Source organism: Balaenoptera acutorostrata, chromosome 19 (assembly GCF_949987535.1).
Source record: "Balaenoptera acutorostrata chromosome 19, mBalAcu1.1, whole genome shotgun sequence".
NCBI classification, from domain to species: domain Eukaryota; kingdom Metazoa; phylum Chordata; class Mammalia; order Artiodactyla; family Balaenopteridae; genus Balaenoptera; species Balaenoptera acutorostrata.
This window is the reverse complement of record NC_080082.1, coordinates 51,085,891-51,112,785: the sequence shown is the minus strand read 5'-3', so window position 1 is coordinate 51,112,785 and position 26,895 is coordinate 51,085,891. Positions and strand designations below refer to the sequence as shown.

Sequence of the window (26,895 nt, the reverse complement as noted above, 5' to 3'; positions counted from 1 at the left end):
ATTCTTATCTGATATTTTGCTTTCTTCTAATTTTAATTACCCCAAATTAGTATTTATTCATTTGCTCAATATGTACAGCTGACCTTTGAACAACGTGGGGGTCCGATTCCCTCCCCACCCCTTGCAGTCAAAAATCTAAGTAGAATTTTACAGTTGGCCCTCTGTATCCTAGGTTCTGCAGCTGCAGATTCAACCAACCTCAGATCGTGTAGTAGTACTGTAGTATGTATTTACTGAAAAAAAAATCTGCGTGTAAGTGGACCCACACTGTTCAAACCCGTGTTGTTCAAGGGTACGCTCTGTGTGTATTTTTTTTAATTGTGGTAAAATAGAGATAACATAACACATGACATAAAATTTGCTATCATAATATCTGTACCCCTATGTTCGTTGCAACAATATTCACAGTAGCCAAGATATGGAAACATCTATCCATTAACAGATGAATGGGTAGAGAAAATGTGGCATATATGTACACTGGAATATTATTCAGCCTTAAGAAAGAAGGAAATCCTGACATTTGTGACAACATGGATGAACCTTTAGGACATTATGCTAAATGAAATAAGCCAGTTACAGGACAAATACTACATGATTCTTTTACATGAGGTATTGAAAATAATCAGACTCAAAGAAGCAGGGAGTAGAATGGTGGTTGCCAGGGGCTGGGAGAGAGGGAAGTGGGGAATTGTTTTATAATAGGTACAAAGTTTCTGTTATGTAAGATGAATAAGTTCTAGAGCCCTGTACAACATAGTACCTATATTAACAAAGTGGTACTATGCACTTTAAAATACATTGAGAGTAGATCTCATGTTAGCTGTTCTTACTGGAAAAAAAACACAAAACACAAGGAAGTGTTTGGAGGTGATGGATATGTTTAGTACCTTGGTTATGGTATTGGTATTAACAGATATATGAATATGTCCAAACTGATCAGGACATATACACGTAGATTTGTGCAGGGTTTTTTTGTATCAGATATACCTCAATAAAGGCAAAAAAAATACACAAAAATTTTACCATCTTACCAACCATTTTTAAGTGTTCAGTGGCATTACATCCATCATGGCTGTGCCACCATCACCATCTGTTTATCCATAGAACTCTTTTTATCTTGCAAAATGGAAACTGTACCCATTAAACAACTCCCCATTCCTTCAGTCCCCTAGTTCCAGGCAACCACCATTCTACTTTCTGTCCCTATGAATTTGACTTTACCTCATTATGTACTCTGTGTACCAGATTGTACAGTATTTGTCCTTTTGTGACTGGTTTATTTAACTTAGCATAATGTCCTCAAGGTTCATCCATGTTAAAGCATGTGTCAGAGTTTTCTTCCTTGTTAAGGCTGAATAATATTTCATTGATTGTATATACCACATTTTGTTTATCTATTTATCTGTCAGTGGACAGTTGGATTGTTTGTTTCTTTTGACTATTCCAAATAATGCTGCTACAAACATGGGTGTACAAATACCTGTTCGAGTCCTTGCTTTCAGTTCTTTTAGCTATATATCCACAAGTGGAATTTATGGATCATATAGTAATTCTATTCTTAATTTTTTGACTGCCATACTGTTTTTCCTAGTGGCTATACCAGTTTATCAACATATTTTTTGAGCACCTACTATCAGTGGCAAAAAGACAAAAATAAGTCCCTGTTTTCATGTATTTTATATGAGGGGGTGGAAAGACAATATGCATGATAAATTATATAATTTGTTAGTGATAATTGCCATTCGAAAAAAATAGAAACTGTGTGAGGGACAGTAGGAGTATATCCCAAGCATAACACTTCTCAAAATTTATTATAATTGAATGTTTTCTGTTTTATTATTTCTTTTCTGTCATTCAGAGTAAGGATTAGTCTACTCTCTTGTGTATCATTTTTTTCACCATAGATGATAAATTAATGTCATGTGACAATGTCACTGTGACATGAGTATAATTCTCATTTCAAATGACGAGCATGGGAGTTCTATGTTACAACTCTCGTTTATCTCAATTGTCAAGATAGATAGGAAATGGAGTAGCTGGACTTTTAATGCACCTCTCTTTCACACCAAATCTGGGGTTGCTGAAAATCTGAATGTTTTTTGACTCAGCTTTATATCTGTCACTGCATCAGGCCTACACCTTTATGCTTACAAAAGATATTTGAGGAGCAGGTATTATGTGAACATCACTATTGTATTCACTTTGTTTCTAGACTCTTAGTGTTTCTATTGGTTCAACCTGAGTTGCTGAGTCTTTGAGTTTTCTTCCAGACTCCTGCTGTCTCAGCATTTCTGGTCAGTGACTCCAGGCACTGTGAATTACAAGCAAGGAAGCTAATTGTTTGGGACTGTATTAATTATCTATTATTGTGTAATAAGGTACCTCAAAATTTAGTGGCTTAAACAACAATAAACATATATTAAACAACAATAAACATTTATTATCTCAGTTTTGGGGGAGTGGAGAGTGACTTAGCTGGGTATTCTGGCTCAGATATTTCATTAAGTTGCAGTCAATTGCTGGCAGGGCTGCAGTCATCAGAAGGCTAATGGGGACTGGAGGATTTGCTTCCAAGATGGCTGGCAAATTGGTGTTGGCTGCTGGCACAAGCCTCTCCCTAAGGCTTGTTGAGTGTCTTCATGGCATGGTGGCTGGCTTGCTTCAAAGTGCATGATTCAAAAATGGGCAAGACAGGCTTCCCTGGTGGCGCAGTGGTTGAGAATCTGCCTGCCAATGCAGGGGACACAGGTTCGAGCCCTGGTCTGGGAGGATCCCACATGCCGCGGAGCAACTAGGCCCGTGAGCCACAATTACTGGGCCTGCGCGTCTGGAGCCTGTGCTCCGCAACGAGAGGCCGCGACAGTGAGAGGCCCGCGCACCGCGATGAAGAGTGGCCCACGCTTGCCACAACTAGAGAAAGCCCTCTCACAGAAACGAAGACCCAACACAGCCATTAAAAAAAATATATATATGAAAGACAGAAACCACGATGTCTTTTATGACCTAACCTTGGAAGTCACACACTGTCATTTCTGCAATATCCTATTGGTTATACAGGTCAACTCTATTCAGTGTGGGAGGGGTGTATGAAAGACATGAATACCAGAAGACAACGATCATTGGGGGCCACCTTGGAGGCTGGTTCCCATAGGGATCCAGTGAGAAGACATCAGGTAAATTGGATTTATATCATAAGCCCACAGGTCCTGGCTCCACAAAGATAAGGCAGATCTGTGATGTGAGGATAAAGAACTGTGAAGAGCAGGTATCTATCGTGGAAGGAGACCTCCTGATCTGAGACCTTCCCTGGAAGCTGGGGAGTCCTGAGATAGAGTGGACCCTGGAATTGCTAGACCTGCACCCTATCTTAATCCCTCTGTTTAGAGTGGGAAAGGCCTGAATGACATCTCAACCTTCAGAGATCAGCAGTAGCTGTGTGACAACGGAGCGTTTGACCCAGATGATGGAAAGGACAGGTGAGGTGGCTCAGAGATGGGCAGAGTTTAGGAGAGAGTCTGTAAAAAGAGTTACGAAGTTCAGTACTCCTACCAAGAAAGTTCACAAGTTATTGACCGTGTTGACGTTTGTTTTTTATTTTATTAACTTGACAACTTTTTTTAAATAAATTTTTAATATAATTCCTATTTTTCTTAAATACATTTAGATTTTTTAAAAAGTACTGTTAAATATATAACTGTAAACAAAAGTTGCCTGTTCCATTCCTTCCCATACCCTGGTCCCACTACCCATAGGCAATTACTTGGAACATTTTTTTCTGGATATTCTGGTATTCAGCTCTGCTTTCCTGAATAACATCCTCATACTGCTAATGTTTGATTTCAGTTTTAGATATTTCCTATTGACTTTTGACAGTAGAAATAAGGATTTATCTCTGTTTTCTATCTAACCCCTTCCTCATCACCCTCACCCCACCCCGACTCCCACCCACTCTTCTCCTTGCCCTTCTTTCTAATATGGTGTTTTGTTCGAGGTTGGAGGTTGACCAAATGTCAGGATATGTATGCATTTTCTTTTGAGCTAGTCAGTTTTCCCAGCAAGAAGTCCTAGATTGTTTGAGGAGTATAAGCCAGGACTCCTGCTTTTGGGAGGCAAAGAAAGGAAAAAAGTTGAGGGGAGCACTTCATCTTTCAATCTGACAGCTTTTACTTAATTCCCTTATTTTCTCTACATTGCTTCAACCCCACCTTGTATGTAGTTCCCTGTTTTTCAGCCCCACCCCAAACTCCTGCCTGTAGAAGTACCTAATACCTCCATTTCTGAGCCTTTCAAGTGTTCTGCCATGGTTTCCCCACCCTCACTTAAGCTTCATCTTTCTCTAAGTTAGAAACCAGTCATTTGCTCTCTATCTTTCAAAATTTTGTTGACATCTCTTATCCGCTAAAATCTTCTGTATTCTTTGTCCTTGTGAGATTGTTTCTTTTGTTTCTTTCATTTTGGTTGTGTTTCAGAGAGAGCAGAAATAAATGCAAGTATTCAGTCTTCCATTTTTAACCTTAAGGCCCTGAATTTTTAGGGTAAAAAATAAGTCAATTAAATTATTTTAAAATGTCTTTAGAATTATAACTGCATTTCATTCCATCATATGAATGTTCCACAATGCCTGTAACCTGTCTCTGATTAAAGTTTTTTCCAAATTCTTTACAGTGCTTCATAAATAATTTAATCCTTAAATCTTTGTGGTGTTTATTATTATGTACTTTAAAAATCTCCTATTAGGAATAAAATAGCAGGAAACTAGGGAAATAGATTCATTGGGCACCCTAGACTTAGCCCTCCAGAAATTCCCATAGAACCCTGTATGATTAAATTACAAGCCATCTATGTACATTTCAGTGTCTCTGTAGCCTGGTGGTGGTTAATATTTCTCAAAGGTCTGAGGATCATTATAGGTGATCTTATAGCTGGTGCTGAAGATTTCTCTAGTCCTTTATCTGGGGCTCTGAAGTAAACAGATTTTTATTTCTCTTTCCTCAGCTTGGTGTTCTCCAGATTCTGCCCTTTTCAAGGAAGAAGAGGATATGACCAGTTCTCTTGTACGTTGCTCTTTTTTTATTATTAATTAATTTATTTTTGGCTGCGTTGGATCTTCGTTGCTGTGCGCAGGCTTTTTCTAGTTGCGGCGAGCGGGGGCTACTCTTCATTGCGGTGCACGGGCTTCTCATTGCAGTGGCTTCTCTTGTTGCCAAGCCCGGCCTCTAGGTGTGCGGGCTTCAGTAGTTGCGGCACACAGGCTCAGTAGTTGTGGCACATGGGCTTAGTTGCTCCGCAGCATGTGGGATCCTCCTGGACTAGGGCTTGAACCCGTCTCCCTTGCATTGGCAGGCAGATTCTTAACCACTGCACCACCATGGAAGTCCCCTCTTGTACGTTTTAAGCATTTATTTGTTTCCTGCATTATTTTACAATGCAGTTGCAATGGGTTACCTTAACCTACCAGTAAGTTGGAAAAAACTAAATCAAAAATCAAGGTGAGGAAAAATACAGATAGAAGGTCAGAACCTGGGGAAATTTGACATATGGCTATGCAGAAACAGGTCCATACAGGATTATAAAACTTAAGTTCAAATTTGAGGAACTTCCATGGCAGTCCAGTGGTTAAGACTTTGCCTTCCAATGGAGGGGGTGAGGGTTCAATTCCCTGGTCAGGGAGCTGAGACCCCACATTTCTCACGGCCAAAAAAGCAAAACATAAAACAGAAGCAATATTGTAGCAAATTTAATAAAGACTTTAAAAATGGTCCACATACAAAAAATCTTTAAAAAAATTTTTTTGAATATGATCTGGAGAAGCAAAAGCAAACTGAGACATAAAGTTCATCCCATAATTTGCACTACTTATGAGGAAAAAGCTTATAATTCAGGAAAGAAGAAAGCTTTTCATTGGCACCTAGGTCAAAAAGAAATCCAAAATAATTCCATAATTCTTACGATTTTAAGCTCAGTTTATTAAAAGTCCTTCTTGGCCATAGATTAAAAACTAGAATTATCAGGAAGAGTAAATCGAGTACTTCTTTCAGATGATCCTCCATATATATTTCCTTCAGTTGAGACTTTTTAAGTTGAGCTAAAATATATACTAAAATTCTGTGGCAGAATTTTTTATAGTTCTGGTATCTGTAACTCTCCACGTCTTTTTTTTTAATGGTCTCAAAAGATACAGTATTCTTCATCTTCTTACAAAATGACTCATTTTCCTCTGCTGTTGATTCTTCTTGTTTCCAACACTGGAATCCCTCATACTTCTGTATTTTAAATATTTTCCACTGCCTCTTTTTCCTCAGCTCATATCTTTTCCATCCTGAAACACATACACACTTCTATTGACCATATGATTCTGTGGCTTATCCAGTTATTTCTCCTTTTGGCAGAGTGGTTTTCTGGGCCAAGACAGACTTGGGTTCAAATCTTGGCTCAGTGACTTACTAAGTGCATGATTATGGGCAAGTTTCTTAATCTCTTTGGCCTTAGTTACATCATCTGTAAGTGGGGATAATAATAATACTTACCCCATAGGAATATTGGGAGGGTTAAATGCATAGTAAGTGCTCCATAAATGATAAATATTGTTAATAATTATTAGCTATATAAATCTTTCTACCTGAAAAGGTCTTTGAATGTGTTCACTGTATTCATTGACCTACTTTTTTACTTTAACATATGAAACTGATAAGATAAAAGAGTAGATGCCTCATTTGTGTTCACAAAATTAATCTTTCTCTTCAATAAAACTACCATAAACACTGTAATAAGGCAAAACTGGAAACAGTTTTTGTAATACATATGCAGAAATATACTAGCAATTCTTAAAAACCAATAATTAAGAAAATAGAAAATTGGGTGAAGAACATGAGCAAGCAGTTGGAAAAAATGCAAGTGGCCAATAAATATTTTAAAATAAAAATGTCACAAAAAAAAAGACTATTCAGATTTGTAGATACATTTTTTAGATGTATTTTGAGTTAGTGGGTAATGACCATCTTTTATGAGAGGATTCCAAATAATTAGTTCACATGTGAATTTTCCTTATAAAGTAAAAAGCTGGAGATAAGGAGTTGTGATCTACAAATAGGACACTCTATTAGCTTTCAAAAACTTCATTCAGTTCCTTTCAGACACCAGAGCCAGACATCTTGGTCTGGACTATCAAACAGAAATGGACTGCCTATGTTTCTGGGCATTCATTCTAGAATATGGATGTAAATATATTCCGTGGCAGTTTTTATTTATATTTGAATAGACTACCCAGCAGCTAGAAAAATCTTCTACAGCAATAAGTATAATAGCTTTACTGAGTACCTATTATGTGCCAGGTATATTGTGCTATAAGCTTAACATAGCTTATTTCATGTAATCATTATCAGAAGTGTGTAAGGTAGATATTATTTTAATTTTTACAGAGAAAGGAAGTGAAGCACAGAGATTAAGAAACTTACATAACTTCATGCATCTAGTGTGCAGTAAAGCCAGGATTCAAACCCATGCAACCTGACTCTAGGACCACACTCTTATGATACTGTACAAATGGAAATCCACTCATGAGTGAAGAAATGCAAATTTTGCCAATTGACTGTTCATATTATTTGTCCATTTTATGCCGTTAGTCCTTTTTCTACTTGAAATTAAGGGATTTTAAGAATGCCTTCTTCAGCATTAGGATTTATGGAGATATCTTCTTCTAATTTGTCACTTATATGTTATCGTGTATCTTTTGTTGTATATAAACTTTAAATTTGGATAGTTTCATCTAGCATATGATAAGTTTGTGCATACAGTAAGAATTCAGTCAAAATTAATATGCAACATTAATTTTTATTGTTGTTGTTAAACTTGGGAAACATTTATTTTTACTTTCCCATATCAGCAATCATGGATATAAGTGGTTAAATCTTGTATCTCTTCAGGAAGACATAGCACTGTTGAGTGACTATTATTACATCCCATGGAGAACTTCAGTCTTTGGTCACAGCATTAAGAGCTCCTGGTTTTGGTCTCATAAGCCCTCTTTGAAATGACATATGCAACATTAATGTTTAATAGTCTTCTTTCATGAGTTGCCAATGTTGGTATTTTACAAGATATCTTTCCTAATATTATGTTACAGTTTCTTTTCAAAGCTTTGCTTTTCATATTTAGTCTTTGATCCAACTGGAATTCAATTTTGTAATTGGTCCAAGGTAGGAATTTACTGATAATTATATCAGTAAAATTATTTTTGCATGTAGGTGACCAGTGTTCCAATACCATTTGTTAAATAGATCTTTACTTTGTGATGCCACCTTTATAATATACATGCTTAATCGTTTCTAGGCTCTTTATTCTGTTTCTTTAATCTATTTGTCTACATCTATACCACTACTATGCTCTGTGTGTGTGTGTGTGTGTGTGTGTGTGTGTGTGTGTGTGTGTGTTTACATTGTCTTAACTACTTTAACTTTATAATAACCCTGTTTGCTTGGCAGGGATTTCCCCACTTCCCACTACACAAATGTTCCAGTTTTTAAAAATTTCTCAGCTACTTTGGGACCTCTGTGCTTTCATTTGAATTTTAGAATCAGTTTATCTAGCTCTAAGGAAAAAACGCTGTTGGGATTTTAATTGGAATTGCAAAGAATTGTAGACTACAGACCTTCCTGACTTACATCCTGATAAACCCATCATAATTTGAAAATAGCATAAATTGAAAATACATTTAATACACCTAACCTACCAAACATCATAGCTTAGTTTAGCCTACCTTAAATATGCTGAGAACACTTACATTAGCCTTCAATCATCTAACACAAAGCCTATTTGATAATAAAGTGTTGAATATCTCATGTGATTTATTGACTACTGTACTGAAAATGAAAAACAGAATGGTTTAATGGGTATAGAATGGTTTTAAGGGTGTACTGGTTGTTTACCCATGTGATCACATGGCTGACTGGGAGCTATGGCTTGTTGCCGCTGCCCGGCATCACCAGAGAGTATCATACCACGTAAAGCTAGCCTGAGAAAAGATCAAAACTTAAAATTCAAGGTATCTATGTTTTCTGTGTGTATCACTTTTGCACCATTGTAAAGTCGAAAATTCATAAGTCAAACTGTCTTAGGTTGGGGACTGTCTGTAATTGGAGAAGAATTGAGTGAAACATTTTTTTCTGTCTATCAGAAAGATGTTTCAATTTAAGGAAATCCATTAATATAATTTATCATATTCAAAAAAATATATAATCAGCTCCATAGAGCTACTAATTTTTTTTAAAATCAGAATTTGATATTTTTTAAAGAGGATCTATTTATAAAATAGAAGTAAAAGGACACTTCCTTAACATGATATTTTTAAAAATTATTCTACACACATACTAAGCTAAAGGCCAGAACCATGTTTCCTGCGGGAAATGATACATATTCCTACTAAAGTCAGGAACATGACCAGATTACTCATGGTACCACATTTATTTACTATAATTCTATATGCATATAGAAAAGAAAAAAAAGATAAAAATTGGGAAGGTGCATACAAAATTATATCTAGGTGATACAATTATGTATGTGGGCAGTTGAAGAGGAAACAAGAGAATTCAATACAGTATGGAAACAAAATTAATATACAGAAATCAACAGCATTTCTATATACAAACCACTAACCAGCTCAAAAGTAAAATGGAAGGTGGGAATTCCCTGGCGGTCCAGTGGTTAGGACTCGGTGCTTTCACTGCCATGGCCCAGGTTCATTCCCTGGTCGGGGAACCAATATCCTGCAAACCTCACGGTGCAGCCAAAAAAAATTAAAATTAAAAAATAAATAAAATGGAAGAAAAATGTTAAGAGTAGAAACAAAATCCTAAAGGAAAAAAAAAATGTATCCGATGTATATGGGAGAAAGAAACCTTTAAAGCATTACTGAGACCTAAAAGAGGATTTGAATAAATTTTTAATACATACTTTTTTGGAAAAGATCATCATTATTAAATCAATATAAATTCTCTTTAATCTTGAGATTTATTGGAATCTCAAATATTCTAAATATTCTTTTTAAGGCAAGTCTATTCAAGCTGAGTGTAGAAGACATTTGAAAAATAAGTGTGTAAAATATCCAAGAAAAAATATGAAAAATGTTGTGTGTTATGCTCTAAGTTTTAAAAAGAAGAATATTCGTTTAATGTTTGTGTGACTTTAAGGAAAAAAAAAACTTTTACAAAAAGTTGCCGGTCAGAAAGAAGAAAGTTGCCAGTCAGCATATATACCATAGAACTAACATGTAATTACCTTTATGCCTTCACTGTAAACTTTGTTATTTTTAAAAAAAGATTTATCATATTAAGTATCATAAAAATGAAGGAGAGGAAACTGCTGTGATACCAGCAGGACCTCTGGAAATGCTAAGGCTTCCTGCCAGGGCCCAGGAGATACTCATCTTTTTCTTGGTTCTGTCTGACAGGAGGAGGAATAAAATTTAATGACACGAACTGTGAATTTGTGTTTTTTAACAATCCTCTTTGTTCCTTGCTCCTAATATGGAATTATTGACATATGTATGTAAAGAGAGTCAACATCTTAGGAAAATAGACTATTTGTTCTAAAGCACTGATTCATCATTTTATACAGTTAGAAATTAACCCATATTTACTTTTGTTACTTGTTTTATAATTTTTGGCAGGAGTACAATTTTTTTTTGGTATGAAATTTATGCTAATTTACTAGTTAGTGGGAAAGATGTTTTAATGCTAATTTACTAGCACTAGTAGAAAATATATTTTCTTTGTTGTTGTTCTTCCCTATTTTTTTTAATGGTTCATATTCCGTAGGGGTTATCTATTCCTGAAACATTTATTGAATGATTATTGGGTGCCAACCTCAGTTCTGAGTGCTTCACAGTTTTTGGTCTCATTTAGTCCTCATAACACCCCTTGGAGGAAAATGCCACTTTACAGATGAGGCTCAAATTTGGCTATTTGTCGATTTTAGTTTAAAAAAAACCTTTTTTTGTTTTTGGCTGCTCTGTGAGGCTTGTGGGATCTTAGTTCCCAACCAGGGATTGAACCCGAGCCATGGCAGTGAAAGCGCCGAGTCCTAACCACTGGACTGGCAGGGAATTCCCACACGATTAAATTTTGAAGCCAGGATTTGAACTCATGATGTCAGACTCTACAGCCTGTTAACCAGTAAAAATATCTAAATCCAGCTCCATTTTGAGAGCCTAATTCTTTGAAAAATTTTCAATCAGGTATCTTTTCAGCTTTTCTGCTGCTTTTATGAGACCTTTATGCTCATGCAAGTTGACTATGTGGGCTTTGGGCTCTGCTTTGGGCTGCAGATCACCTGGCCCTGACTCAGGCTGTGGCATGGGCACATCTCCTCCACGTGCGTTCATTCAGGTGAAAGAGCAGCAGCTTTCTGGGGCAGGGTCTTCACTTGCCAGATCACTGGAGTACATGAACCAAGTCAAGGATGTGTTTAAAAACAAAATTCAACTGATTACATTTTGAAGATCTTATTGGCTTTATTCAATGATTCATGAGTCAGGGAACATCCAATCTAGCAGATACATAGAACTCTGAGGAGCTGTACCAAGTCAAAGACTTTTATAGGCAGAAGGGAGTGGGAATAAGGAAGTTATAGTAGCAAAAAGTGGATTGGTTCTGGCCAGGTTACTTTCCTTTAGGGGATGATAGGGTCTATCAGGCAGATTACCTCACTAATGCTGATCAGGTGATTCCTGCTTGACTAGTTTAAGGTTTTATTTCTAGGAGAGGCTGAAACTGTAGGTAAGTCTCAGTTTGGTGACATGAGGCTTAGCATAAGTGACTCCATTTTGGGCCTGTTGTCTTGTTTTTAACAGGTATAAGCGCATTTCAGGCCTCTACTCACATCATGTTCACTGACATTCCTTTAGCTCTAACAAATGGCTCATTCAGGGCCCACACTGGGGGATGGGACATTAGCTAGAGACACAAATGAATATTTGTGGAATAATAATCAAGTTAATCAGTAACATTTTCTGATGGAATTATTTTTATTGGAATTTTTTTAAAACTTGAAATACATTGAAACAGTCTCACAACCTAAAAAAAACTTTGTTGACATATAAGTCACATACCATAAAATTGACACATTTAAAGTATATAATTCAATGATTTTTAGTATGAATTGCCATTACCACAATCAATGTTAGAACATTTCATCACCCTAAAAAGGAACTCTGTACCCATGAGCTATCACTTCCCATTTCCCCCCAAGTCTCCTTTGTACTTTCTGTTTCTATGGATTTGCCTATTCTGGACATTCATATAAATGGACTCATATAATATATGGTCCTTTGTGACTGTCTTCTTTCACTCAGCATAATGTTTTCAAGGCTCATCCATTTTGTAGCTTGTATCAGTACTTTGTTTCTTTTTATTTCCAAATAGTATTCTCTTATATGAATATGACATTTTTTTATAAATGTATTTATTTATTTATATTTTATTTTTTTGGCTGTGTTGGGTCTTCGTTGTGGCAAGTGGGGGCTACTCATCATTGTGCTGCACGGGCTTCCCATTGCAGTGGCTTCTGTTGTTGTGGAGCATGGGCTCTAGGCATGTGGGCTTCAGTAACTGTGGCACAGGGGCTCAGTAGTTGTCGCTCATGGGCTCTAGAGCTCAGGCTCAGTAGTTGCGGTGCATGGCTTAGTTGCTCCACAGCATGTGGGATCTTCCTGGACCAGGGCTCGAACCCATGTCCCCTGCATTGGCAGGAAGATTCTTAACCACTGTGCCACCAGGAAAGTCCTGAATATGACATATTTTATTTATCTTTTTATCAGTTAATGGACATTTGAATTATTTCCACTTTTTGGCTATTACGAATAATGTAGCTAAGAACATTTGTGTACAAGTTTTTATGTGGGCATATATTTTTAGTTCTCTCATTATATGTAGTGGAATTGCTAGCTTATACAGTAACTCTACATTTAACTTTTTAAGGAACTGCCCCACTATTTTACACAACAGTTGTACCATCTTACATTTCCACCAGCAGTCGATGAGGATTCTAGTCTCTCCACATCCTCATCAACACTTATTATTATCTGTCCTTTTGATTATAACCATCTAGTGGTTGTGAAGTGATATTTCATTGTGATTTTGATTTACGTGTACCTGGTAATTAGTGATGTTGAGCATCTTTTCATGTGCTTATTGGCCATTTGTATATCTTCTTTGAAGAAATGTTTATTTAGATCCTTTGCCCATTTTTTAATTGGTCTGTCTTTTTATTTAATTGTAAGAGATCTTCATATATATTCTAGATATGTTTCTTATCTGGTATATGATCTGTAAATATTTTCTCCCAGCCTATGGGTTGTCTTTTCACTTTCTTGATGATGTCCTTGAAAGCACAAGATTTTTACATTTTTCTGAAGTCCATTTTTATTTAATTTTCTTTTGTTGCTTGTGCTTTTGGTGTCATATCTAAAAAAACCATTGCCTATCCACAGTTACAATTTACCCTTTTTTTCATTCATTTTTTCCTTTCACATAGTCATAATATCTCAATTTTATTTCAACTCCAAGTTTGTTTTTTTTTTTCCATTTGTGTTTTTGGGTTTTCTTTTATTCTGGTTCCTTGGCAATGTATATAGCTTTTAGATTAGATCTTCATTCTCCATCCTTCATGTTTGTATCATCTCTCAACATTTTCATCTCTGGTGTGTGGGGCTGGGTCCTGGGCCCCCTGGTGGACAGGGTCATGTCCAGGGGTGGCTGTGGGCTCAGAGAATCTTAAGGCAGCCTGCTTGCTGGTGGATGGATCTGTGTCCCTGCCTGGCTAATTGGTGGGCCTTAAGAGTCACAGTACTTTTGCCTACAAACTTGTGGGCAGTGTGGAGCTGAGTCCCAAGGCTAATAAGCTACAGAGAAGATTCCAAAATGGCACTTGCCAGCACCAGTGTCCATGTGGTTGAACGAACTCCCCAAAGTGGCTGCTGCCAGTTTCTATGTCCCCAGGGTGAGCTCAAGTTGCATCCTGCCTCTCCAGAAGACTCTCCAAGGTCAGCAGCGGGGTCTGAACCAGGCTCCTTTCAAATTCCTGCTGCTCCCCTGAGTCCCAGAGCACGTGAGATTTTGTGTGCGCCCTCTAAGAGTGGAGTCTCTGTTTCCTACAATCCTCTGGGTCACCTGAAAGTAAGCCCCACTGGCCTTCAAAGCCAAATGCTCTGGGGGCTTGTCTTCCCCAGTGCAGGATCCTCAGGCTCTAGAGCCCGATGTGGGGCTCAGACCCCTTGCTCCTTGTGGAAAACCTCTGCAATTGTAATTATTCTCCCATTTGTGTGTTTCCCATCCAGGAGTATGGGTCTTGACTATACGTTGACTCTACCACTCCTACCCATCTTGTTGTGGTTCGTTCTCATAGGTTTCAGTCTTTCTCATCAACAGTTGCTCTGTAAATAGCTGTAATTTTGGTGTGCCCATGAGAGGATGTGAGCTCAGGGTCTTTCTACTCCACCATCTTGAGCAGTATTTTATTCTTTCTGATGCTATTGTAAATGGGATTTGTTTTCCTTGATTTCATTTTTGGATGTTCACTGCAAATGTGTAGTTATACAATTGGGTTTTTACTATTGATCTTATATTCTGCAACCTTGCTGAAGTTGTTTATTAGTTCTAATAAAATTTTAGTGGATTTCTTATGTTTTCTGAAAATCATGTCATCTGAAAATAGAGATAGTTGTATTTTCTCCTTCCCAATCTGGATACCTTTTATTTTCTTGCCTAATTGCTCTGTTTAGAACCTTCACTGCAATGTTAATAGAAGTGGTAAGAATGTACATCCTTGTCTTGTTCCTGACCATAAGGGGAAAGCATCTAGTCTTTCACATTTAGTATGATGTTAGCTGTGGGGTGTTTGTAGATGTCTTTTAACACGTTGAGGAAGTTCCTCTTTTTTGCTAGTTTGTTGAGTGTTTTTCTCATGAAAAAGGTATTGAGTTTTGTCAAGTGCTTTTTCTGCATCTGTTGAGATGATCGTATGGATTTGTTCTTTATTCTATCAGCATCGAGTATTACATTAGTTTATTTTCAGATGTTAAATCAGTATTGCATTCCTGGGATAAATCCCACTTGGTGATGGCACATAATTCTTTATATATTTTTTGTTTGTTTGTTTTTAAAGAGCAATTTCAGGTTCATGGCAAAGTTGAGAGGAAGGTACAGGAATTCCCCATATACCCTTTGCCCCCACACATGCATAGCCTCCCCCATTATCAGCATCCCCCATCAGAGTGGTACATTGTTATAATTGATGGACCTATACTGACACATCATAATCACCCAAAGTCTAATAGTTTACATTCAGGCTCACTCTTGGTGTTGTATAATCTATGGATTTGGACAAATGTATATACATGTGTCTGTCATTATGGTATCATACAGAGTATTTTCACTGACCTAAAAATCCTCTCTGCTCTGTCTAGTCATTGCTCTCCTCTCCTCCAGCCCCTGGTATCCACTAATCTTATTACTGTCTCTGTAGTTTTGCCTTTTCCAGAATGTCATATAGTGGAATCATACTGTATATAGCCTTTTCAAGTCAGCTTCTTTCACTTAGTTATATGCATTTAAGGTTCCTCCATGTGTTTTCCTGGTTTGATAGCACATTTCTTTTTAGCATTGAGTAATATTCCTTTATCTGGATATACCACAATTTATTTATCCATTCACCTACTAAGGGACGTCTTGATTGCTTCCAGGTGTTGGCAATTATGAATTAAAGCTGTTATAAACATCTGTGTTCCCTTTTTATATATTGTTAGATTAAATTAGTTAGCATTTTGTTGAGGATTTTTACCTTTGTATTAATAAGAGATAGTGATCTGTAGTTTTCTTTTTTTTTCTTTTTTTTGTCAGTGTCTGGTATATCAGGGTAATACTGGCCTCATAGAAGGAGCATTCACTCCTCTTCTATTTTGGGAGATTTTGTGAAGTATTGGTATTAACTGTTCTTTGGTGTTTGGTAGAATTTACCAGTGAAGCCATCTAGCCCTGAGCTTTTTTTTGTGGGTAGTTTTTTGATTACTAATTGAATCTCTTTACTTGATACAGGTTTATTCAGATTTTCTTTTTATCTGTCCTTGAGCAGTTTCATTACTTTGTGTCTTTCTAGGAATTTGTCCATTTCATCTAAATCATCTAATTTGTTACCATACTGTTTTTCATAATATTCCACTATAATCCTTTTTAATCCTGTAAGGTTAGTAGTAATGTCTCCTCTTTCATTCCTGAGTTTAATGCTTTGAGCGTTCTCTCTTTTTCTTGGTCAGTCAACTTAAAGGTTTGTCAATTTTGTTGATTTTTTCAAGGAACCAATTTTTGGTCTTATTGATTCTTTCTATTATTTTTCTGTTCTCTATTTTATTGATTTCCTTTTTAAAATATTTATTTATTTATTTGGCTGTGTCAGTTCTTAGTTGCGGCACATGGGCTCTTTGTTGCGGCACGCAGGCTCCAGAGCACGTGGACTCTGTTGTTGTGGCACATGGGCTCTAGTTGAGGCATATGGGCTCTCTAGTTGTGGTGCGCAGGCTCAGTAGTTGTGGCGTGCAGGCTCATTTGCCCCACAGCATGTGGGATCTTAGTTCCCTGACCAGGGATCGAACCCGTGTCCCCTGCATTGGAAGGTGGATTCTTAACCACTGGACCACCAGGGAAGTCCCCAGTTTTTGTTTTAAAGTCTGTTTTGTCTAATATTAGTATATTCACTCCAGCATTTTTATGGTTATTCTTTGCATGATATATCTTTTCCCGTCAATTTATTTCAACTTATTTTTATGTTTGAACCTAAAGTATGTATCCTATAGACAGCATATAGTTTGATCTTGTTTTTCTATCCAGTCTGACAGTCTCTGCCTTTTTGATTGTTAAATCCATTTACCACTAATGTTGACACTAAATTATGTCTGTCATTTTCCTTTCTCTTCTCCATGTCTCATGTCTTTTTTTTTTTACATTAAAAAAGGCACTCCTCATGTATTTTATTTAATTAATTTATTTGTTAACATCTTTATTGGAGTATAATTGCTTTACAATGGTGTGTTAGTTTCTGCTGTATAACAAAGTGAATCAGCTATATGTATACATATATCCCCATATCCCCTCCCTCTTGCGCCTCCCTCCCTCCCACCCTCCCTATCCCACCCCTCTAGGTGGTCACAAAGCACTGAGCTGATCTCCCTGTGCTATGCCGCTGCTTCCCACTAGCTGTCTGTTTTACATTTGGTAGTGTGTACATGTCCATGCTACTCTCTCACTTCATCCCAGCTTACCCTTCCCCCTCCCCATGTCCTCAAGTCCATTCTCTACGTCTGAATCTTTATTCCTGTCCTGCCCCTAGGTTCATGAGAACCTTTTTTTTTTTTTTAGATTCCATATATGTGTTAGCATACAGTATTTGTTTTTCTCTTTCTGACTTACTTCACTCTGTATGACAGTCTCTAGGTCCATCCACCTCACTACAAATAACTCAGTTTAGTTTCTTTTTATGGCTGAGTAATATTCCATTGTATATATGTGCCACATCTTCTTTATCCATTCATCTGTTGATGGACATTTAGGTTGCTTCCATGTCCTGGCTATTGTAAATAGTAAAATTTTTTGTTCTAATTCTTTGAAGAATGCCACTGGTATTTTGATAGGGCTTGCATTGAATCTGTAGATTGTTTTGGGTAGTATAGTCTTTTCACAATATTGATTCTTCCAATCCAAGAACATGGTATATTTCTCCATCTGTTTATGTCATCTTTGATTTCTTTCTTCAGTGTCTTATGGTTTTCTGAATACAAATCTTTCACCTCCTTAGGCAGGTTTATTCCTAGGTGTTTTATTCTTTTGTTGCAATCGTGAATGGGATTTTTCCTTAATTTCTCTTTGTGATTTTTCATTGTTGGTGTATAGGAATGCCAGAGATTTCTGTGCATTAATTTTGTATCCTGCATCCTTACCAAATTCATTGATTAGTTCTAGTAGTTTTCTAGTGGCATCTTTAGGATTTTCTATGTATAGTATCATGTCATCGGCAAACAGTGACAGTTTTACTTCTTCTTTTCCAATTTGTATTTCTTTCATTTCTTTTTCTTCTCTGATTGCTGTGGATAGGACTTCCAAAACTATGTTGAATAAGAGTGGCGAGAGTGGACATCCTTGTCTTGTTCCTGATCTTAGTGGAAATGCTTTCAGTTTTTCACCATTGAGTGTGATGCTTGCTGTGGGTTTGTCATATATGGCCTTTATTATGTTGAGGTAGGTTCCCTCTATGCCCACTCTCTGGAGAGTTTTTATCATAAATGGGTGTTGAATTTTGTCAAAAGCTTTTTCAGCATCTATTGAGATGATCATATGGTTTTTATTCCTTAATTTGTTAATGTGGTGTATCACATTGATTGATTTATGTATATTGAAGAATCCTTACATCCCTGGGATAAATCCCACTTGATCATGGCATATGATTGATTTATGTATATTGAAGAATCCTTACATCCCTGGGATAAATCCCACTTGATCATGGCATATGGTCCTTTTAATGTGCTGTTGGATTCTGTTTGCTAGTATTTTGTTGAGGATTTTTGCCTCTATGTTCATCAGTGATATTGGTCTATAATTTTCTTTTTTTGTGATATCTTTTTCTGGTTTTGGTATCAGGGTGATGGTGGCTTTGTAGAATGAATTTGGGAGTGTTCCTCCCTCTGCAATATTTGGAAGAGTTTGAGAAGGGTAGGTGTTAGCCCTTCTCTAAGTGTTTGATAGAATTCACCTGTGAAGCCATCTGGTCCTGGACTTTTGTTTGTTGGAAGATTTTTAATTACGGTTTCAATTTCATTACTTGTGATAGGTCTGTTTATATTTTCTAATTCTTTCTGGTTCAGTCTTGGAAAATTGTACCTTTCCAAGAATTTGTCCATTTCTTCGTGGTTGTCCATTTTATTGGCATATAGTTGTTTGTAGTAGTCTCTTATAATCCTTTGTATTTCTGCAGTTTCAGTTGTGATTTCTCCTTTTTCATTTCCAATTTTATTGATTTGCGTCCTCTTCCTTTTTTTCTTGATGAGTCTGGCTAAGGGTTTATCAATTTTGTTTATCTTCTCAAAGTGCCAGCTTTTAGTTTTATTGATCTTTGCTATTTTCTTCATTTCTATTTCATTTATTTCTGCTCTGATCTTTATGATTTCTTTCCTTCTACTGACTTTGGGTTTTGTTTGTTCTTCTTTCTCTAGTTATTTTAAGTGTAGGGTTAGATTGTTTATTTGAGATTCTTCTTGTTTCTTGAGGCGAGATTGTATTGCTATAAACTTCCCTCTTAGAACTTCTTTTGCTGCGTCCCATAGGTTTTGGGTTGCCATGTTTTCATTGTCATTTATTTCTATGTATTTTTTAATTTTTTCTTTGATTTCTTCAGTGATCTCTTGGTTATTTAGTAGTGCACTGTTTAGCCTCCATGTATTTGTGTTTTTTACAGTTTTTTTTTCTGTAATTGATTTCCAGTCTCATAGTGTTGTGGTCAGAAAAGATGCTTGTTACGATTTCAATTTTCTTAAATTTTCCAAGGCTTGATTTGTGACCCAAGATGTGATCTATCCTGGAGAATGTTCCATGTGCACTTGAGAAGAAAGTGTATCCTGCTGCTTTTGGGTGGAATGTTCTATGAATATTGGTTAGATGTCTCTGGTCGGTTGTGTCATTTAAAGCTTGTGTTTCCTTATTTATTTTCTGTTTGGATGATCTGTCCATTGGTGTAAGTGGGATATTAAAGTCCCCTGCTATTAGTGTGTTATTGTCAATTTCTCCTTTCATAGTTGTTAGCATTTGCATTATGTATTGAGGTGCCCCTATGTTGGGTGCATAAACATTTATAATTGTTATATCTTCCTCTTGGATTGATCCTTTGATCATTATGTAGTGTCCCTCCTTATCTCTTGTAACAGTCTTTATTTTAAAGTCTATTTTATCTGATATGAGTATTGCTACTCCAGCTTTCTTTTGATGTCCATTTGCATGGAGTATCTTTTTCCATCCCTTCACTTTCAGTCTGTATGTATCCCTAGGTCTGAAGTGGGTCTCTTGTAGACAGCATATGTATGGGTCTTGTTTTTGTATCCATTCAGCCAGTCTGTGTCTTTTGGTTAGGTCATGTAGTCCGTTTACATTCAAGGTTGTTATCGATATGTATGTTCCTATTACCATTTTCTTAATTGTTTTGGGGTTTTTTTTGTCGGTCTTTTTCTTCTCTTGTGTTTCCCACTTAGAGAAGTTTCTTTAGCATTTGTTGTAAACCTGGTTTGGTGGTGCTGAATTCTCTTAGCTTTTGCTTGTCTAAAAAGCTTTTGATTTCTCCATTGAATCTGAATGAGACCCTTGCTGGGTAGAGTAACCTTTGTTGTAGGTTTTTCTCTTTCATCACGTTAAGTATATCCTGCCATTCCCTTCTGGCCTGCAGAGTTTCCGCTGAAAAATCAGCTGATAACCTTATGGGATTCCTTTGTATGTTATTTTTTGTTTTTCCCTTGCTGCTTTTAATATTTTTTCTTTGAATTTCATTTTTGTTAGTTTGATTAACATGTGTCTCGGTGTGTTTTTCCTAGGGTTTATCCCGTATGGGACTCTCTGTGCTTCCTGGACTTGGGTGACTATTTCCTTTCCCATGTGAGGGAAGTTTTCAACTATAATCTCTTCAGATATTTTCTCAGACCCTTTCTTTTTCTCTTCTTCTTCTGGGACCCCTATAATTCGAATGTTGGTGTGTTTATTGTTGTCCCAGAGGTCTCTGAGATTGTCTTCAATTCTTTTCATTCTTCTTTCTTTATTCTGCTCCTCGGCAGTTATTTCCACCATTTTGTCTTCCAGCTCACTTATTCGTTCTTCTGCCTTAGTTATTCTGTTATTGATTCCTTCTAGTGTATTTTTTTTTATAGCTACTTTATTTTTATTTATTTATTTCTTTATTTTTGGCTGTGTTGGGTCTTCGGTTCGTGCGAGGGCTTTCTCTAGTTACGGCAAGTGGGGGCCACTCTTCATCGCGGTGCGCGGGCCTCTCACTATCGCGGCCCCTCCCGCCGCGGGGCACAGGCTCCAGACGCGCAGGCTCAGCAGTTGTGGCTCACGGGCCCAGCCGCTCCGCGGCATGTGGGATCTTCCCAGACCAGGGCTCGAACCCGTGTCCCCTGCATTAGCAGGCAGATTCTCAACCACTGCGCCACCAGGGAAGCCCCTCTAGTGTATTTTTCACTTCAGTTATTGTGTTGTTCATCTCTGTTTGTTCTTTAGTTCTTCTAGATCTTTGTTAAACATTTCTTGTATTTTCTCAATCCATGCCTCCATTCTATTTCCGAGATTCTGGATCATCTTTACTCTCATTACTCTGAACTCTTTTTCAGGTAGATGGCCTATTTCCTCTTCATTTATTTGGTCTTGTAGGTTTTTACCTTGCTCCTTCATCTGTGACATATTTTTTTGCTGTCTCTTTTTTTTTTTTCTTTTTTATGAATGGGATTGTGTTCCTGTCTTACTGGTTGTTTGGCCTGAGGCTTCCAACACTGGAGTTTGTAGGCTATTGGATAGAGCTGCGTCTTGTTGCTGAGATGAGGAACTCCATGAGACCTCACTGCGTTGAGTATTCCCTGGGGTCTGAGGTTCTCTGTTAGTCCAGTGGTTCGGACTCAGAGCTCCCACTGCAGGAGCTACAGCCTGACCCCATGCTCGTGAACCAAGATCCTGCAAGCCACCTGGGGCGGCAAAAAAAAAAAAAGAACAATAACAAAGTAAAAAATAAAATTAGACTGGGAAACTAACAGATGTGTTAGGAAGAATATAAAATTTAAAATATAGATGTATCAACAACTGGAAGGTACATCTGTACCACAATAATAAAAAAGAGGAGGGAAAAGAAAAAAGAAAAAGGGGGGGGAAGGACTTGGCTGTGGAGGGCAGGGCCTAAGCAAGGGCAAGGTTTGGGTGGTGGGCGGTGCCACTGCTCAGGACCCACAGGCCTGGAAAAGGCCCTGGGGGCTGTGGGGGGTAAGGCTTAGGCTCAAGGAACAGAAGAGGCCCAGGCATGTCCCCCACCCCTGGTCTCAGAGGGCAGCGGACCTCACCTGGGAGCCCAGGAGGCTTCCTGGGCTCGAGTGGGTGGGGCAAATGAACTCCTTCCTCTCCTGCTCCTCTGGTCTGGGAAGGCCCCTCCTGCCTGCCTCTCATGATCTCCCCGGCCTCCCTCCTATGCCCCCAAGGACCCACGCAGACTAGAGGGGGTTTGGAGGGCAGGGGATCTGCCTGCAAACTCAGCAGGCTCCCCGTACCCGAGTGGGTAGGGCAGTCGCCCTTCTGCTCCTCTCCTGCTCCTCCCAGAGGGCCCCTCCTGCCTGCCTCTCTGGTTCTCCCCTTGGCCTCCTTCCTATGCCCCCAAGGACCCACGCAACCTGGAGGGGGCTTTGGAGGGCAGGGGATCTGCCTGGGAGCTCAGCAGGCTCCCCGGGCTGAGTGGGCGGGGCAATCTCCCTCTGCTCCTCTCCCGCTCTTCCCAGAGAGTCCTTCCCGCCTTCCTCTCCTGATCTCCCCCGCTTCAGGGGTGCTGATCCTGTCTGGCCTTCACTTCTCCTCTCCCCCCTCAGTCCCCCTACATCCTACCGGTTCACTTTGGTTCACTTTGGGGTCCGTCCCATCTCCTTGGGCGCCAGAGTCCCCCACCAGTGGCAGGCAGGCGCCCTAGTTGTGGGGGGATGCTAACTCCACGTCTTCCCACACTGCCATCTTCTATGTGTTCTTTTTAAATCCCAAGTGGATAATTGTATTTTTATTATTTTTCTAGCATATTTTATGTTTTTCTAAAGTGTAAAATTAATTTGTTTCTACATTTACAAAGTCATACATAGCAAGTATTTGCTCCAAAGTTATTTTAATGATTCCCTCAGTCTTCACGTAAAATCTAAATGCTAGTTTTTGTAAGTGCATTTGACTAATTTGGTTAATACAATATTGGATAGTAACAGCAAAAGTATTTTATATTGGCTTTTGTTCACATAGTGATTAGTGAAACCATTACACCAGAGGCCAGTTTTCTACATCTGGTTTTGTCTTCAATCTTCCTCCCCACTGCTTCATCAGACTTCATTATGCTTCTTCAAGTCAGGGTGATGTTCCATTGTCATTGGCTTTTGATTTTTTTGTCATGATATTTATCCTACGGTTTCCCATCATTGGTGATTTCACATGCTTTCAACCTCAGCAAGAAAGTGAATTTTGAGTGCAAGAGTTCTTGTGTTTCCAATTGTCTATCTTGAATTGGTGAATATTTGTGGGATTCTGAGACTTCCTGCTGACTTGGAGAAGTATAATATGATGGATAAAAACATGGGCTCTGCAGCTACACTGCTTGGGCTGGAATTTCAGCTCTACCACATAGTAGCTTTATGACCCTAGGAAAGTTAACTCTTAGCACTGGTTTCCTTACCTTTCAAATGGATAATAACAGTACCTACTTCATAACCTTATTAGGGGAATTTTGGAAGTTAATATATCTAAAGAAATTCTAACAATGCTTGGCATATAAGTACTCAATAGATGACAGTGATGATGATATTGATGGTAGTAATGATCATAGAGATAGTTTCCGAGACACATTAATTGTGATTCAGCTTTTAGTAATTTCCATTTATATTTCCCATTTTTCTATCTTATTTATACTATTTCTTGAATATTCTCCCAAATATGGGATATATATTTCTTTTTTAGAGCCTTTGCAGGTAAAGATTTTTCCGTATTTGGATACTGAAGTTTTTAAATGGAGAGGAAGAGTTGGTTTTTGTGATCAAGTAACATTCTTTTCTAAAAATTTATCATTTGTTTTTTAGTTTCTGTCACACCACTCTCATAGTTTTGATTCTCATCTCATGACTGTAAATATAAGCAAGAAACAAAAACCTAAGACCCTTTCTTTAATGCTTAACGGTTGATTCTGACCTTGGCCCTTTACCTACCATGTATGTTCTTTTTTTTTTTTTTTGAATTTTATTTCATTATTTTTTAATACAGCAGGTTCTTATTAGTTATCTCTTTTATACATATTCATGTATATATGTCAGTCCCAATCTCTCAATTAATCCCACCGCCACCAACACTACCTGCCCCCACTTTCCCCCCTTGGTGTCCATACATTTGTTCTCTACATCTGTGTCTCTATTCCTGCCTTGCAAACCGCTTCATCTGTACCATTTTTCTAGATTCCACATATAATCATTTATATACGATATTTGTTTTTCTGACTTACTTCACTCTGTATGACAGTCTCTAGGTCCATCCACGTCTCTACAAAACCCAATTTGTTCCTTTTTATGGCCGAGTAATATTCCTTTGTATATATGTACCACATCTTCTTTATCCATTCGTCTGTTGATGGGCATTTAGGTTGCTTCCATGACCTGGCTATTGTAAGTAGTGCTTCAATGAACATTGGGGTGCATGTGTCTTTTTGAATTATGGTTTTCTCTGGGTATATGCCCAGTAATGGGATTGCTGGCTCATATGTTAATTCTATTTTTAGTTTTTTAAGGAACCTCCATACTGTTCTCCGTAGTGGCTGTATCAATTTACATTCCCACCAACAGTGCAAGAGGATTCCCTTTTCTCCACACCCTCTCCAGCATTTGTTGTTTGTAGATTTTCTGATGATGCCCATTCTAACTGGTGTGAGGTGATACCTCATCGTAGTTTTGATTTGCATTTCTGTAATAATTAGTGATGTTGAGCAGCTTTTCAGGTGCCTCTAGGCCATCTGTATGTCTTCTTTGGAGAAATGTCTATTTAGGTCTTCTGCCCATTTTTGGATTGGGTTGTTTGTTTTTTTACTATTGAGCTGCATGAGCTGTTTATATATTTTGGAGATTAGTCCTTTGTCCATTGATTCTTTTGCAAATATTTTCTCCCATTCTGAGGGTTGTCTTTTCGTCTTGTTTGTAGTTTCCTTTGCTGTGCAAAAGGTTTGAAGTTTCATTAGGTCCCATTTGTTTATTTTTGTTTTCATTTCCATTGCTCTAGGAGGTAGGTCAAAAAAGATCTTACTGTGATTTATGTCAAAGCGTGTTCTTCCTATGTTTTCCTCTAAGAGTTTTATAGTGTCCAGTCTTACATTTAAGTCTTTAATCTATTTTGAGTTTATTTTTGTATATGATTTTAGGGAGTGTTCTAATTTCATTCTTTTACATGTAACTGTCCAGTTTTCCCAGCACCACTTATTGAAGAGGCTGTCTTTTCTCCATTGTATATCCTTGCCTCCTTTGTCATAAATTAGTTGACCATAGGTGCATCAGTTTATCTCTGGGCTTTCTATCCTGTTCCATTGGTCTATATTTCTGTTTTTGTGCCAATACCATATTGTCTTGATTACTGTAGCTTTGTAGTATGGCCTGAAGTCAGGGAGTCTGATTCCTCTGGCTCCGTTTTTTTCCCTCAAGATTGCTTTAGCTATTCAGGGTCTTTTGTGTCTCCATACAGATTTTAAGATTTTTTGTTCTAGTTCTGTAAAAAATGCCATTGGTAGTTTGATAGGTATTGTATTGAATCTGTAGATTGCTTTGGGTAGTATAGTCATTTTCACAATATTGATTCTTCCAATCCAAGAACATGGTATATCTCTCCATCTGTTTGTGTCATCTTTGATTTCTTTCATCAGTGTCTTATGGTTTTCTGAGTACAGGTCTTTTACCTCCTTAGGTAGGTTTATTCCAGGTATTTTATTCTTTTTGTAGCAATGGTGAATGGGATTGTTTCCTAAATTTCTCTTTCTGATCTTTCGTTGTTAGTGTATATGAATGCAAGACATTTCTGTGCTTTAATTTTGTATGCTGCAACTTTACCAGATTCATTGATTAGCTCTAGTAGTTTTCTGGTGGCATCTTTAGGATTCTCTATGTATAGTATCATGTCACCTGTAAACAGTGACAGTTTTATTTCTTTTCCAATTTGTATTCCTTTTATTTCTTTTTCTTCTCTGATTGCCATGGCTAGGACTTCCAAAACTGTATTGAATTATAGTGGCAAGAGTGGACATCCTTGTCTTGTTCCTGATCTTAGAGGAAATGCTTTTAGTTTTTTACCATTGAGAATGATTTTTGCTGTGGGTTTGTCGTCTATGGCCTTTATTATGTTGAGGTAGGTTCCCTCTATGCCCACTTTCTGGACAGTTTTTATCATAAATGGGTGTTGAATTTTGTCAAAAGCTTTTTCTGCATCTATTGAGATGATCATATGGTTTTTATTCTTCAATTTGTTAATATGGTGTATCACATTGATTTGCGTATATTGAAGAATCCTTGCATCCCTGGGATAAAACCCACTTGATCATGGTGTATTATCCTTTTAATGTGCTGTTGGATTCTGTTTGCTAGCATTTTGTTGAGGATTTTTGCATTTATTTTCTTCAGTTATATTGGTCTGTAATTTTCTTTTTTTGTAGTATCTTTGTCTGGTTTTGGTATCAGAGTGATGGTGGTCTTGTAGAATGAGTTTGGGAGTGTTCCTTCCTCTGCAATTTTTTGGAAGAGTTTGAGAAGGATGGGTGTTAGCTCTTCTCTGAATGTTTGATAGAATTCACCTGTGAAGCCATCTGATCCTGCACTTTTGTTTGTTGGGAGATGTTTAATCACAGTTTCAATTTCCTTCCTTGTGATCAGTCTGTTCATATTTTCTTTTTTTTTTTTTAACATCTTTATTAAAGTATAATTGCCTTACAATAGTGTGTTAGCTTCTGCTTTATAACAAAGTGAATCAGTTATACATATACAATATATTCCCATTTCTCTTCCCTCTTGCATCTCCCTCCCTCCCACCCTCCCCATCCCACCCCTCTAGGTGGTCACAAAGCACCGAGCTG

The 26,895-nt window shown here is 37.7% G+C and overlaps 1 protein-coding gene and 1 non-coding gene across 12 annotated transcripts in view; one reads left to right on the top strand and one right to left on the bottom strand.

Moving 5' to 3' along the window:
* ZNF568 (zinc finger protein 568) overlaps positions 1-26,895 on the top strand; it is a 41,255-nt gene that overhangs the window by 2,046 nt on the left and 12,314 nt on the right. For 6 of the 11 annotated variants that reach the window (XM_028165080.2, XM_007165210.3, XM_028165076.2 and 3 more), the window contains exons 3-4: positions 3,197-3,476; positions 4,996-5,054. In XM_028165080.2, the coding sequence (XP_028020881.1) occupies positions 3,401-3,476; positions 4,996-5,054 (135 nt within the window). In that variant the 5' untranslated portion in view covers positions 3,197-3,400. Of the gene's footprint in view, positions 1-980; positions 3,174-3,196; positions 3,477-4,995; positions 5,055-26,895 lie in introns of those variants that run through there. The other 5 variants (XM_057533302.1, XM_007165208.3, XM_028165082.2 and 2 more) reach the window with 4 other exon arrangements.
* LOC114237126 (small nucleolar RNA SNORA25) lies at positions 7,907-8,036 on the bottom strand. Its single transcript, XR_003622894.1, has one exon. It is a non-coding gene; the product is annotated as a small nucleolar RNA SNORA25 (small nucleolar RNA).